The 16,561-nt window shown below is 44.2% G+C and overlaps 1 protein-coding gene across 1 annotated transcript; it reads left to right on the top strand.

Annotated features, from left to right (window-relative positions):
- Nucleotides 1-6,099: 6,099 nt before the first annotated feature.
- ppp1r3aa (protein phosphatase 1, regulatory subunit 3Aa) lies at nt 6,100-13,005 on the top strand. The gene is made up of 4 exons (XM_080421344.1): nt 6,100-6,970; nt 7,659-7,717; nt 7,976-8,064; nt 9,102-13,005. Exons 1-4 carry the CDS (start codon nt 6,174-6,176, stop codon nt 12,051-12,053), a joined length of 3,897 nt encoding a protein of 1,298 aa, XP_080277470.1. The 5' UTR covers nt 6,100-6,173; the 3' UTR covers nt 12,054-13,005.
- Nucleotides 13,006-16,561: the final 3,556 nt, after the last annotated feature.

Raw genomic sequence — 16,561 nt, 5'->3', positions numbered from 1 at the left:
AAATAAGTATGTAACCATTAGGCTATATCCTTGGTTTACAAGGATATAGCCATTAACTTCATTTCAAGGTTTTTTCTTTCTTTCTTTCTTTCTTTTTTTACTCACAAAATGGCCTCTTGAAAACAGTTGCAATTTAACATATGTTTCAAAATAGATCACAAATGTGGATTTCCCCAGAGACTGCTTAGAAATCAAAACCACAATTTTCTAAGCCTATAATAAGGAAAGCCTCCCTTTGCCTTTAAGGGGGAGGACAAAGGATCCTTTGAGCACAAACCCTTGTCCACATACCTATGAAGTATTGTATGACAAGATACTAAAGCCTATTTACAAGATATATTGGATTTTCGGTTACACTTATACCACATATCTAGGATTAGTTGAATGAAACTTCCTTTCTGAAATGAAAAACGTACGTGCACACACACACACACACACACACACACACACACACACACACACACACACACACACACACACACACACACACACACACACACACACACACACACACACACACACACACACACACACACACACACACACAAGCACGCACGTACACACGCACGTACACACACACACAGGTTCCAATCTGCTCAGTGGGCTAGAAACATATACAGTCTGAGTCTAACCTTCTATTCGACATTGCGGTGAAGACAGGATCACATGGATGACTAGATTTAAGTGACACATCCGCAGTTCCTCCTTATCATAAATGTTTCTAACACCATGGTCTTGCTGTAGCTACTGTAGGCTACATAATACAGGGCTGCAACTATCTATGATCTTCTAAGCGATTATCCTATCAATAACTTTTTGGATTAATCGAATAATCAAGAATATATATATATATATATATATATACACACACATACACATACACGTACACACATACATACATACATACATACATACATACATACATACATACATACATACATACATACATACATACATACATACATACATACATACATACATACATACATACATACATAAACATAAGATAATTGTCTTTTTGATTGACTAAATCGATTACTTGGATTAAGCACTTAAGCCCTGTTTTATACTTTGTCGTACAACCAGCCTGATCTCCAGAGATTACCGTAACATTGCACGGAACGAGTGCACTTCATTCCGTGGATAGTCGCCTAGAAACCCCGAAATTGCGTGCATATGTACGGCGAGTCCCACGTGGGCGTAACCAGTCGCAACCCGGAAAAACCCGGAAGCAGAGCAGTCCCCACAACAAAATTTACGATTCTGTGCCTATCGGTACATAACTCAAACGGCGCTGAGTAGGCACAGGCGAACGTCACACCGTTCAGGACGGCAACTCGGTCGCCTTAGCTCCCTCGGTGGTCCTTCACGGGGTGACAGTTCGCCTGTGACTGCGCGCCTCCGAAATGGTTTTGTCACAAAGGGAGCGCCGTACATATGCACGCAATTTGGGGGTTTCGAGGCGACTATCCACGGAATGAAGTGCACTCGTTCCATGCAATGTTACGGTAATCTCTGGAGAGTGTCACGCAAAAATAGCTGATCTACAAGCTTGCGTGTCGTGAAGCGTTGTGAGCTGTATCTGCATTTTTTTAATGCTGGAATTGATTATTTTATTAAAAGTATCTATTTTGTATACGTTAATAGATTAAATCGATTAGTTCGATTAACTGTTGCTCCCTAATAATATGCTTTCTATATTTCCCCATCACAGGAATACCTCCAGACCCACTAAGGAGCAGAGAGACCCAAAACGGAATAGAAATGTGAGATTACTTTTAATACTTAATTTTTTTTAATGAACATTTCAATCAATACACATGATTTCATGTAAATATGCCGGATTTAGCTAGAAGCCAATTTCCATCCATAGTCCCACATACAAATACACCACAGTGTATTGTGTGACAAATAGAAAAAAACAACATACATCTGCCTAAATAACGGAAAATATACCATACCTAATTTTAAGCCTAACTAAAAACCTAAACGCCGATATAGTCTAATACCTAGCCAATAGAAAATCAAAACCTATTTTGACACATCTAAGATTTCAAATGTATCAATGGTCTCATGTTTGAGGCATTTTTAACCATCGTTTTAGTTGTGTTTTAAAAGTACACAAGGTGGGGCTTTTCCCTTAGAGTGACTGGGAGGCTATTCCATCGAATAGGCTTCCCTTGATGGAGAGGACATTCTGTCCAAAAGTGGTCTGCCTACGATGGACCTCAACCCCACAGTTTGCTTTAAAGCTGCAGTTCAAAAGTTGTATGTCCTATACCCGGGATTTGAACCCTGGTCTCACAAACAGCTACCACTTGTCAACCAGTAGTTTAATAATTAGTAATTTCTCAGTGGAAGAGTAGACACCTCCAACCACTGCAGATGTTCTGGTTATATTGTACTCTACTGTGTCTCTAATTACATACTCTGCCATACTGATTGGTTCAAATTCAGTCATTCAAATAAGTTCCGGACTGCAGCTTTAAACACATTTTATAAGTGACAGCTCGAAGTGAGTCTTAACTTTAGTCTTCACCGTCCTAACTTTTAGAGATATCGAGCAATTTACCCTGGATCAGTGAGCGCCCCGATGAAGGTAACGAACCACAACACGAAGATGATTTGCCAAAATACATTGGCTGTTTGATGTTCGTGCCCAAGGGCCTTCGTCCTTTTGAAATCAGGATCAATGGTTAGTACATCCCTCAAACTCTGATCCTCTGTTACCTAACTGGTCAAGGAATTGGGAGGCTATCTGAAGTCACGGATATAGGGTGGCATACTAACTGAAACACCGTAAGAAATGCTCTACATTCTAGGTTTACTTGCAATATTCATTCAACAGAAGGTAAATTGGGGAAGTGTGCCGTTGAATGTTGCTTCAAAGAGGGAGGGGGTTGCTCCTCTTCTCCCTCTGCTGCTTCTCCCTTGGGCTCGGAGCTGTCCTCCCTCTCTATATTTACATTGACAGAACACAGCACAAGGTACCGTAGAACACACACACACACACACACACACACACACACACACACACACACACACACACACACACACACACACACACACACACACACACACACACACACACACACACACACACACACAGAACATCAGGGAGCAGAACATGTAAACACACCAGGGGGAAAGATACGTGTCTAGAAATCCCACATGAGCTACTTTTAAGCACAAGTACCCTACTTCTACACTTTATAGTTTATGCATTTTGCTGATATTCATAGAGCTCCACAGTGAATGGGCATATTAATGGTTAGATGTTATGCTCAATACCCTTTTGGAGGGGATTGAACATGTGACCTCTCACATGTTATGGGACACTGTCGCTGGACGGTGTGTGACTTGGGGACACCCTTGCAGTAACATGTTTAGCATACAGTAACTTCCCAGTTAAGTCCTGCCCCATGCAGGATCTAACTATTTCCATAGACAACGCCCCGGTGACTTCGGTTCCAACGGCCAAGAACCTTGGTCCTGTCCTGGACAGTCAGCTCTCATTCAAGGCACACATTGAAGCGGTCACTCGATCCTGTAGGTTCACACTCTATAACATTCAAAGGATTAGACCCTTCCTCACCCAGGAGTCAGCCCAGCTCCTTATCCAGACATCAGTCATCTCAAAACTTGACTACTGTAACTCTCTCCTCACTGGCCTCCCGGCATGTGCACTTAAGCCCCTCCAAATGATCCAGAATGCCGCAGCACGCTTGGTCTTCAACCTGCCAAAAATGTCACATGTCTCCCCCCTTCTCCACTCCCTCCATTGGCTCTCAGTTACTGCGCGCACAGACAGAGTACAAAACACTGATGTTGGCCTACAAAGCAACTAAAGGTATGGCAGCCCCATATCTTCAAAGGCTGATCCAGCCCTACAACCCCTCCCGCTCACTCAGATCAGCTAATATAGGGAAGCTGTCACAACCTTCCCTAAAACATCCGGGACAACGCTGCACACGTCCCAGACTCTTCTACCTTCTGGCTCCTAAATGTGGAATGAACTCCCCATTGCAGTTAGAACCACAGACTCACTCCCAATCTTCCGCAGTAGTCTGAAGACTCACCTCTTCAGAATCCACCTTAGCCCATAGCACTTGCCATAGAACTTGCCCTAGCCTTGACGGCCTTGCAGGCTCATGCAAAGGCTAAAATGTAACTTAGATAGCATATTACGTAGACAGATGGCAGGTCATTTGTAGACCTGACATCCTATTAGTGTGTATAGTTTCAATGCACAGATGATATATTTTTCAATATTATACTTAGACTGATGATAGGTTCTTGGTTTACGTATGCATTCTCGTGCTTTCCTTGCTTATTGTAAGTCGCTCTGGATTAAGAGCGTCTGCTAAATGCCGAAATTGTAAATTGTAAAAAAATCAAATTTTTGAGGGTGGAACGCTATTTTAATGACGTCATGCGCACATCGCGCACATTTTATTTTACCTCAAAGTAGGAAACACGTTTGTATAGGAAATGACTATTTTCTAGCTTAGTTTTTAGCTTAGTTTTAGTCTTTTTAAATGAATACAAATAATTCAAGGAATGCCCTGAATCATAGGAGCTGAAACGAGTAGGCTATCTTTCTCTTCTTCGAAGGTGGCTGAGGCATTGTTGCGTGCAGATGTTTATGTTTTTTTCATAGTTTAATGTGTAATGTGTGATGTCAATGATTTGTATCTGTCTGAAATAAAGTTTGAATTGAATACTGGCAGCAGCGGCTGTGTTGCTTACCGTGTATGCGAGGGGTGAGGAGGATGCATTTGCACACTGTTGCACTCCTGGCCTGCAACAGCCAAGTGTGTCCACCAACAGTCATGTGTTCTGACAAAGCCACGAAGGACACTGTAGCCCTATTTTCATACTATTTCTACCACTTATTTAGAAGTTGATGTGGAGAATGTCAACTGGATAGCTACAGTAGTGGTGCTACTGAAACATATTTTTAAAGCAATCGCTCATAACTTTTTTTGTATTGCAATAATTTTACGTGAATTATAGTTAAACTACTCATCATTTAGCTTGGGACCCCCTGGAACCCCTCAAAGTCCTCTCGTTGTCCCCAGACTCCACTTTGAAAACCAATGCTCTGTAGCATAGTAGCACATACACAGTGGTGCAATGACACTGTTTTGGCGGTTACTTTGGATTTAATGACACTCTAAAATAAAAGGCTCAGAATTTGCACTTTAACCTCATAATCATGGTGGCATTCAGTGTCCAAAGATCAAAGAGTGTCAAGTTTCAACTTGAGTCAAATCACATGTCAATAAACAGGATGAAAATAGTGGGTACAGATTTAACTTAAAGAGGGACTACACCCTCGCAGTAAACAATCGTTGCACTGGCCTCTACAGGTTAAAACTTTAAAATTAGGTTGCACTCCTGGCCACACACTTGTGATGAAATAGTACCTATATGTAACCATGTGTCCCTATAATTGGCATGTCATAATAGGTGAACATTTGGTGAAATAGGCAAGCATTTGGCAAAAATAGCCAATCTACAAGCTCACAACATGTCGCTAATGCAACATGCTGTGAGGTTGTAGATCTGCTATTTTCCCCCGAAGAGATTTGGCGTAGATGGAGAAAAAAAGGAAGGGACCAAGTATAGACCACTGCCCCCCCCCACCCCCCACTTACAAAAGTAATTATCATAGTGCATTACAGTATGAATCAATTTCTCATAAAATGTCATTTTGGCCATTTCATTTAAACCTAAATGGATCAAGCATATCATCATATCAGGGTCCCTAGCACAGAATCATTTGAAATTGGGCCACGTTCCCTAATAATAGACAACTTGCCCGTGTCATGAACAGGTTTGAAAACCACTGTCTTACTGTATGCCTACAGCATGTAGTATGCCTCACTGTATCTTGAATAAAGCATAAATATTTCCATTAATTCCTTTCATATTTAACCAACATAATGTGAGGGTACAGGGGACAGTCCCGATCTAGTTATAAGCCACCTATTTATAGTCCTGGCTCCCACTCACAATGTTCAGCTGTAACCAGACCCATCTCTGCAAGTCACGTCCTCTGCCCTCGTCTACTGCATTGCCGCAGCCAGGCAAGAGGCACTCTGCTCTGGGGCGGACAGACTGTCGGACAGGCCTACGGACTTGAGTGTACTTGTGGGGCCTCGAACATCATGGAGGCTCTTTACCCCCAAATCTGGGAGAAGGATGGGGTGCTGGCGGTGGAAGAGATGGAGGAGGACGTGTTTGGAAAGGAGGAGGAAGAACGGGAGGAATGCGAGACCCTTTCTTCAGCCATGGGCTCCGAGGAGGAATCGGACGACGATTTGGAGCGGCCACCGGTACGCAGGAGGGTGTCGTTTGCTGATGCGTTTGGCTATGACCTGGTGTCCGTCAAGGAGTTTGACGCCATCGAGCCATCAGCAGAAGAGGTTGGCCAGCCCACCAAAGTGGAGGTACAACATTCCACGGACGAGTTCTACATCTCATGTCTGTTCACGGTGGCCTCCGATCCCGAAGAACTGGAGCAGCGTGTGCAGGAGCAGATGGCGGAGCTGGAGCACATCGAGCTCCGGCCAGGAACCTCCATCCTCCGAGGTATCATACGGGTGGTCAACCTCTGCTTCGGCAAGTCCGTCTATGTCCGGACCACGCTGGACGGCTGGAGGAGCCATTTTGACCTGCTGGCCGAGTACGTGCCGGGCTCCAGCGATAGGAAAACTGACCGGTTCACCTTCCAGTATATACTTGTGCCTCCTTTCGACAGAGAGGGCACCAGGGTGGAGTTCTGCATCCGGTACGAGACGGAGGTGGGAGTTTTCTGGGTGAACAACCAGGATTTTAACTACGTGCTGCTCTGTCACCAGAAAAGCCACGTGAAGGAGGGCAGGGAGAAGGAACAGGAACCCGTCTGCAAAGAGGAGAGTCACAACCAGAGGGGGAAGAGGAGCTGTCTCAGATGTTCTTCCAGGTGAGACTGCTGGCACCAGTGTAAAACAGAACCTCCATCCAATTTAAACTGTGGGATTATGCCACTGGTATTACAAACAATAATAATCCTAGACAAAGTGCAATACGATATAAACAAGCACATCTTGAACCTGTTACAGATTTTATTTTTCAACCAAATCATTCAAAATCTGAAATATTAATATACAAAAGAGAAATAGCAAGCAGCGCCAAAAGGCCTTTGTTGTGGAAGGAAAAGGTTTACACGTTAGGGTAATATTTATTCTCAGGCCAGTTGGTTGTATACAGCAAGTGAAAGTGGTTTAGGGATTCATGCACGGCGCTCAGGCTGCCCGATTATGTAACGTTTGACTAAATTACCATCTGGTACTGTGGTACATAACACATTATGATCAGGTGTCCCCCAGCTTTCCTTTACGTCAAACCCAACTTACCCAAGTGTGACTAGACATTTCTTTGCCATCAGGCCAAAACAACAACCATGTTGCTTAAGTGTTTTGTTTACAATTGGGGTTGGTATAGGCATGATAGAGATACTGTGTAGGCTACTGTGAAACTCTGGTTCTTGGCTCTGGCCCATAAAGGGTTGAATTTGTTTATCAGGCTCCCTGTTCTACTCAGACATCAATGATGATACTGTTATTCCTAGATCAGGACGCTCATGTACACCTACTGTATTTCAACTACAGGAAGGACAGCGCAGAAGAACATGCTAATGAAAGCTCTGCCATAACAACCAATGTTTCAGGTGTGTATTAGCTTGTGTGTGCACGCGCGTGTGTGTGTGTGTGTGTGTGTGTGTGTGTGTGTGTGTGTGTGTGTGTGTGTGTGTGTGTGTCCACTTGTGTGTGTGTGGGTCCACTTGTCTGTGTGCACGATTGCACATACTTACACGCAGTAGTGTGACTGTCTGTGTCTGCTGGGGTGGATAAATAGTGCCCAACTGTGCCGGTACTCTGCTCTGAAGTCTGTGCTTGTAAATCTGAGTGCACAATTTATTTTGCAGAACCAGAGGCTGTGCATAAAGCTGAGGAAACTGGCAGAAAGACTATGGACAACAAAGAGATACATTCTATTCTAGATCACGATGCCTTGGTGAGCTTCATTGTTTTCTCTCAAGTTGGGTGAAGTGAATCTATTTAAATGTATACCTGAACCTATGAAAACACTTTGATATCACGCTGAACATAATGGTGCTCTGCTCACAAACAGTACAGTAAACAGGAATGTTCTTTCGGCACAGTGCACAATTACCAAACATGTTTGGTCATTTCTGAACAGAAAGCCTCTTTCTGTTCCATAATGATTCAAGATTCAAGACTCAGGGTTTATTTGTCACTCACTCACACAAGTATGTGCAGTGAAATGTTGCCGTGACATGCTCTGCAGACTGTGCTAAAGGTATATAAAAAGTAAAACAAAAAGATATAATGAAACAAAGTATAATAAAAGTAGATGCTAAAACAAGTAGAAGCAGCAATACAGAAAGAATATACAGAATCTAATGGTGATAATAAAAAAATAAAATAAAAATAAATAAAATAAAATAAAATAAACATAAATAAAGTGTGCTCTGTTGTGTGCAACAGTATTTACAGATTGAAGACATTTGACCTGGAAGTTTGGTCATTGTTCCAGGTTATGATAGTCTGAGGAAAAAAATTAACTTGAGAAAGAGTGAGAAAGAGCAGCTCATAGCCTCAAACTGTACATGAAACATACTGTTCCATGCAGTGCACAGTGCCCTTCAGGAAGGCATAGCAAGGCAGCTCCCATGATACTTGAGAACATGCCATACACACACTCCAGAACCAGCCACAAACTATTAATATAATCAGAGAGCCTATATGGCTTGTGAGCGTGCAGCAGGGCAGTGATGTAAACAAAATAGGAGTATGGGCTGTGGTTGCAACAGCATTGCGATGTGTTGCATCACCGAGGCAACATTTGATATCAAAAGAATGGCTATCATTTTTTGAGGAACCTCACAGATATGATAATCGGATGTGCGTCTTATGCATAATGCATGATACTGAGGCGGATTTTCGGATGCAATGTACCTGAGAGGGCTTTGAAAGATCCTATCATTATCCTCTTAGCTTGACACCCAACCCTTTCTTACTGATTGACAGATGGACAGTGCGAGAAGCCGGCGAAGGGCGGCTCGTTTGGTGCACACGCAGGACCACTTGGACCAGGAGAAGCCGGGGACCTGTTTGGTTGACTCGGCACGTGGCCTGCCGGATACCCTCTCCCGAAAATCACACGATCATCATCAACATCGCTATCATCATCGCCAACCCGGGTCAAACTCATCATATGGCCTTTTCCGCATCCGCCACAAGAAACCGGCCGATGAGAGCCCAAAGATCCTCACCTACCATCAGATTCCTTTACTGCCGCTGGACTGGAGTGATGATAACAGAACACAGTGCAGGGGCGTGGCAGATGAGAATGACATCTGGACTAGGGGAAAGAAAAGAACTTTGTCCAAATCTGCAGAGGGAAATGCGGACAATGCGCCCACTGTGAGTGACCTGTGGGAGGCCTTTCTCAAAGGCAATAACGAGAACATCGATGATAACTTATCCGTGTGTGATGTGTGGCAGGACGTCCTCAGTGGGCCAGACCGTAGAGATCATTCCTCCGTTCCAGAGTCGGAATGGCTGCAGTCAGCAGCGTCGGTGTCACCCTCACACCACAGAGAGTCGCTCCAAACCCCACCCGCCACTCAGAGGGTCTCAGACAAGCCTGCCCGTGGACATGCACACAGCTTGCCTGAGTGCCGACTGGTGTCGGGCCCCCATGAAACGTCGGCGGCAAACACCAAAGGGTCAGAGCCCGCGGGGGGCGGGCGAACCGCCTCCCTGAGAGATGACGGCACATCCCGAAATTCAGAGGGGAGCCCCGTAACAGACACTCCCTTCGAATTCAGCCCCACGAGGCCAACGCCTGTGTCCGGGGGCTCCACTGACAGTCTGTGTTGCCAACGCGTGGTGGGGCGGGGGCGAGGAGGAGAAATTGTGAAAGGTGGAGGAGAGGAGGAGGAGGAGGGGGCTCTCACACTCCACACGGCAGTCTCGGTAACAAGCTCTGGGGAGACGGGGACAACAGAGATGACAGCAATAGCAGAATCTCAGAATGCCAGCGCCGTTGATAGGATCTCTCAGGGAGCAAGGCCAGACGAGGGTCTTTCTTCCAGTGGGGAAGGGGAGGTTGCAGGTAACGCTCACAATGTGGCGTGTGACACGGTGGCATTTAGGGAGACAATCAGACTAGGGACAAAGGATGAGAGGAGGTCTGTGTTATTCACATCCAGACAAGCAGGGGATGAAGGGCAGGCACTGAGCTACACAGAAACGAAAGCACACGCAGAAAAAGGAATATTTAGGCCACAGGAAAGTGGGGAGGCAGCAACGTCCCAGGGGTGTGCGGATGTAAAGAAATGTGAGGAATTCAGGCCGGAACAAAACAGTGAAAATGCATTAACGCGCAATGAGGAGGGAAATATTGGACATTTGCGTTCAGATGAATTTGGGATAACAGAAGGAGAGTCTAGGCAGGGCCCACCTGATGTGGCTGAATCCAAATCCAATGAAGCCGAGGGGGAGAACGTCACGTCAGATCACTCAGACTCTGACAAATCGAGGGAGGCAAAAGAGGAGGAAGTTTCATGTCACACAGCAGATGACAAGGCAGGCGGTCAGAGTGGTGTTGAGGTTGAATTTAACCAGGCAATGTCCGAGGAAGTTATGAATGATGGGGAACAGGGGTGGAGCCAGACGCTAGTGGACACTGATCTCAGGCGAAGGGAGGATGACGTAGGTGGCAACAGTAGACCTCAAGAATGTACGTTGAAAGAGACAGTGGCAGAGGAAGACATTTCATGTGAACTCCGACAGACGCTCGAGACGTCAGAAGGGATGGGGGGAGGTATGAGTCAGAGAGACACGGGCGCCGAGGTGAGTATCGGAAAGCTGAAAATTGAAGCGTCGGAGGAGTGGATGTGTGATGCAGAGAACACTCCAGATCAGTGGAAGAAATTGCCCAAAGCGCCGACAGAACAAGAGGTGTCAGCAGAAGGAGTCGAGTGCCCCCGACAAGTCCAATGTGAGAAATTGTCAGAGGGAACAAAAGACCCCATCATCTGCGATGATATTACAGTCCTCAAAATGGGAGGGGAGTTAGGTGTGGAGGAGGAATTCACAGATGGAATTGATCAGGGTATGGATGAGGGGCTTGTGGAAGAGGTGTCAGATTGGAAGGACACTCCAACCGCCTTTGAGAGAACAGGGCTTATAGCAGAGGAAATGGGAGGCCCGCTAACAGACACACCTGACGTTAATCACAGTAAACGATTGAACAGGGCCGAAGACGGTCTGAACGAGCAATTTGACTCTGGTGTGTTTTCCCTCGTAGAATTAGCTACAGATCTAAACCCTTCTACGAGTCTCAATGAAGACCTTAATCTAAGTTCAGCCGGTTGCAGTGATTGTGACACTGCTCAGTGTAGTCAGCTGCTGACTGAAACTCTCACACTCAACGAAAATATAAATTATGATTTTGCCACTTGTAGCAATGAATATAGCACATTTGAGAGCGGTCGGTCATTAGTTGAAACAGCACACAGTTCTATCATCTCAACACCTGAGCTAATGTCCAATGTTAAACCTGCCGAGAAGGGGGCTGCTGAGTCAGATATTGGAGTCAGGTTAGATCACAGCCCACCACTGTCTGCGGATCAGGAAAGTGCCAACCAAATCAAATACAGACCCCTCTCCCACCAGGAGATAGGTGGTCAATCAGAAAGCTGTTTAGTCACACCCCATGAAAGCAATAACCGATCAGCTCCCCCGCCTGAGGAGAGTCTCCCTTCCTCCTCAGATCTGGACAATGCCAGCAGAAACGTTCGAGCAGGGCGTAATGTGCTCTTCTCAATCAGTCAAGTGCTTCTAATTGCTGCGTTAGTTGTCACTACCCTCCTATATGGCTTCCCTTCGTGCTTTGTTTTCTATGTGGTTTCATTGTGCTGGTGGGTCTGCCAGGTCTGGAAGCATCGAGTGAGCAATGCGACGAAGGGATAGGCAATGATTTTTGATGTGGAAAGAAAGCACGTTTAGCTGTGATTGGGGTTGATATTTGATTGATATTTTGTTTTCCAACACCTTAGATGATTTTCTCAAACTAGAGCGTCCTCAGCGCCCTTTGGTGGACAAATGTGTGGACAGAGTGACAAACAGACAGACAGACAGACAGACAGACAGACAGACAGACAGACAGACAGACAGGCAGGCAGGCAGACAGACAGACAGACAGACAGACAGACAGACAGACAGACAGACAGACAGACAGACAGACAGACAGACAGACAGACAGACAGACAGACAGACAGACAGACACTTTACAATAGTTTTGCACTCAACTAATACAATCTAGGCAATATGACAATTATTTGGAATGGTATGGAAACTGCAGAGCTGAGTCAAGGTCGAATTAATTCTGTCAAGTCAATGATAAAAGAAAATAACTTTATAATTTATATATTTTATTTTGTTTTATATTGGAATTGGTAAGGCAAATCATCTGAGTAGGTCAAAGCCGATTGCTAAATACATCTTTGCAAATGCACCAAGTGTAAAGCAATATCCCTCTTGTGTGTATGTGTTTTACGGACCCAATATCACTTAAAGCTACAATCTGTAACTTTATTGAGATTGTCAACCAGTCCTACCTGACCTCGGGGTCACATTTCTCAGTGGAAGAGTAGGAAGACCACCTCTAACCACTGCAGATGTACAAGTTATATTGTATTAATATACTCTGCTATACAGATTAGTTTTATTTATCAAAACTAAGTCCTGGATTGCAGCTTTAACACAATGTACCAAATCAATAGTGTATAATATTCTAAATGGATAAAGAATGTTTGCCACAGTGGGGCATTAGAAGTTTAACACGTTTTTCCTGTTCTTGCTTATCTTCAATAAAAAAAGTGGATTTTGTTCACGAAACAATTTCAACGTCTCAATGTGTTTCTTAGATTGATAGCTGTGCAACACATGCTCCAAATGGATTATCATGCTATGTTTTCTAAATGTTGAGCCCATTACATTACATAACTACAGGTACTGGTAGGCTTATGCAACCATAGAGTCATTCAATAGTTTGGATGACACAGTTTCCCTCTATTTCCCCATAATGGTAAGTAACCTAGAGTTTGGCATAGTATTAATTATATTAATTAATTATAGTAAAAGCATGGCTGTGTTTCAGTCCAGGTTTATTTTCGGTGGACAGACTTGTGGACAGATATGCGTACTGTACATAGTACATATTACACAGACAGACAGACAGACAGACAGACAGACTCATTTCAATAGTAGTGCACTCGCAGGGACGTCACAGGCTCTCAGAAGGTGGGGGGGAATGACTTTTGGTGGACTATACCCCTTATTTTACACTTTGGCAATTCAAAAATAGCAGATATACAAGCTCATAGCGCGGCACCACCGCCTCCCCCCCCCCCGAACGGTTTACTATACATATTTTTATTTTCGATTTCTACCCGTTTATATGATGTTTTTGCATAGTAGTGTATGTTTGTCTGTCATTAAATTTATTCGATGAATTGAGTACAAAGGACCCCAATGGAAACAAGCCATAGTGCTTTATTGGGTTTAAAATCCTCTCAACAGACCTTGTATTGAACTGTACTTCCCTGTGCCTGTCTTTGCAAACTGTTAATAAAGTATTCAATCAATCGATCAAACTAATCGATCAAAGAAAACAAATTGTTTTCAAGGTTCAAAGAAATAATACTATGACATCTTTTTAAATCGTATTTATTTGTATTAATGTTATATTATCGTTCAAATATTAGTGCTTTGCCACTTTATTTGGGGGCCCACGTGCAATACCCCCGCGGCCCACCAGTCCACCCACCCGGCCCCCCCCCCCCCCCCCCTCCATCGTTGTGTCGGTGTGGTGCATGTCATGTGATGACAACAGTCATGTGCCAGGTCAAGTCACGCATCACCTTAAGCTACAGTAACTCGGTATTAATAAGTCTCGTTTACTGTACTGCATCAACTAAATGTCAAATGTTTTAATTGGACCTACAGTTTGGCAACAATTCAATACCACATTAAGATCTCCATTCATCCACAGCAGTCAGTTGAAAAAGGTCACACATACTGGCAGCATTTCAGTGTATATGAATCATGGCGTTGACGTGTGTCCGGGCTATGAGACTGCAACCACGACCACAGATGGCGTTGATGTAACCATCTGGGTTAAAGGGCAAGACCACTTTGGTAGAGGTTTGGGTTGTGTAGTTACCTTGCCATGATGTAACTCCAAAGGTGGACGAGAAATCAAAAATAATTGCTCCATTGATTAGAAATTGATAATTCTAAATTTGCTCCTCATTGACTTACATTGTACGGTAAAACAGCTCTCAAAGTCACTCTTTTAGCACATATACAAACACAAACAAAGTTGATTCAGACAATATAGAACATCACCAAACCCAGTACTGTTTTTATTTTTTATAAAAATGTTAACTTCCTGTTGATTTTACTATTTTTATTAAGAAGAAAACCCGGACTGGATTCGCGGATCCGGATCTTCAAATAGTAAAATAAGTAGGAAGTTACCATTTTTATTAAAAAAACAAACAGTACTGGGTTCGGTGATGCTCTATATTGTCTGAATCAGCTTTATTCGTGTTCATTTACGTGCTAAAAGAGTGAGTTTAAGAGCTGTTTTACCGTACAATGTAAGTCAATGAGGAGCAAATTTAGAATTATGAATTTCTAATCAATGGAGCAATTATTTTTGATTTCTTGTCCACCTTTGGAGTTACATCATGACAACCCAAACCTCTACCAAAGTGGTCTTGCCCTTTAAATGGGACCGCGACTGCAGATCCCATAGGCTGTGGCAAAAATGCTAATAAACAGCTTACATTTGGGAAAAGTTTAAAATTGGTTTCCTTACTCCCATGCAAGTGTAACACAATAGGCCACTTTCTTGCATTAGCTGATGAGTGTGTGTGTGTTTGCGTGTAAGTCCAAGCACCCATGGTGCACCACAATTTACCCATACATGTGAAAGGACCGCAGTGGAAATAAGCCGCTGGCTTTCTTGCATTTTATCCTTTTGATAATTGTGTGACCGTATGTAATAGTACATAATATGGTTATTATCAATAAAGAGGTCAAAGTCAAAGTCATACTGCATATCCTATATTAAAATTGGCTAACGGGATGGCGGGCGGCGGGCAGACCTCTGACACAGCCATAACCACATAAGGAGTTCCCAATGCAGCTACGCCCAAATATGGAGTGTGTTTTCTAACCTCAATGTGTCAGCCGCAAAACAAATCAGTCAGCTCCATATATGGGCCCAAAAGGGGGCATGCCCAAATATGGGCATATACTGATGACATCAGCGATCTCCATATATGGAAATAAAAGGGACAAGGACTGACAGACACAGATATCTCCATATATGGGCATAAAAGGGACACAGACAGACAACCCCCCAACACTATGACTCAGACATATTGGTCGGATCGGCAGAACCTCTGGTTAAAGGAAAATTATGCAACGTTGGCAGTCAGATCCTACAATTTCAGATGGATGAGTGACCGACAGACTGAGTTGTGTTCAGTATCTTGTTCAAGGGCACTTCGCCAGACCACATAATGATGACAGCAAGAATTTAACCTTTTAACCACATGAACTCTGGCACCGCTATTCTGGGGCTATCATTGCTCCTCACCAATTGTCATTATATTAATATAAGAGGGTCCTGGGTTCGATTCCCACCGGGGACGCTGTGGGCGCTGGCGGCGGGTTCTCTCCTCCGCGTCATCAGTGCCCTATACCCTAGGTGGGGTTGGCGAAAGGGCTTTTCTGTGTGAAGTTTGTATGTTCTCCCCGTGTCCCCTAGGGTAGGTACGCTCACAAAAAAAACATGTAATCCTGGTCTCTATACTGCCTCCCCCTGGTCAGCCGGGGCACCTGATGGAGGGGAAAGGAACTGGTTCCTTCCACAATCTACGTCCAACCGGGGAAACTCCCCCCTGTCAGGTGATAAGAAGCGGCTTGCTAACTCCTCATACATTGAAGGAGGCATGAGCTCAGTTTTGCATGGGCTCTCCCTAGGCTGGCAGAGGGAGAGCAGCGCCCAGGATTACATAAGTAATTGGCACTGGGTGAAAAAATTGGTTACAAAATCGTGGGATATCAAAAAACAAAACAATTTTGTTTATACTCACTCTTTGTCTACTCGCGCCTACCAGTGACATCATCAATGGGGAATCCAAGCTATAATAGAAACTGGGCTTTCTATTCCTGGAAAGTTAGCATGCTATAATGGATGCCATTGTTACCCCCCCCCCCCCCCACACACCACACACACACACACACACACACACACACACACACACACACACACACACACACACACACACACACACACACACACACACACACACACACACACACACACACACACACACACTCACTACAAAGGCAAGGGCATGAGGTAGTAAGTCCATTCAACCTCAAGCATGCCTGTGATGCTG

The sequence above is a fragment of the Gymnoscopelus braueri genome, assembly GCF_963280865.1.
Source record: "Gymnoscopelus braueri genome assembly, chromosome: 23".
NCBI classification, from domain to species: Eukaryota; Metazoa; Chordata; class Actinopteri; order Myctophiformes; family Myctophidae; genus Gymnoscopelus; species Gymnoscopelus braueri.
Note: the sequence above shows the minus strand (reverse complement) of the source record. Positions and strands in the feature narration are given on the sequence as shown.

Excerpts from the sequence above, each read along its gene's own strand:
- ppp1r3aa (XM_080421344.1), top strand. The coding sequence starts at position 6,174 with ATGGAGGCTCTTTACCCCCAAATCTGGGAGAAGGATGGGGTGCTGGCG. Across the intron at positions 6,971-7,658 it reads TGTCTCAGATGTTCTTCCAG|GAAGGACAGCGCAGAAGAAC; the intron begins GTGAGACTGCTG and ends TTTCAACTACAG. Across the intron at positions 7,718-7,975 it reads CATAACAACCAATGTTTCAG|AACCAGAGGCTGTGCATAAA; the intron begins GTGTGTATTAGC and ends TTTATTTTGCAG.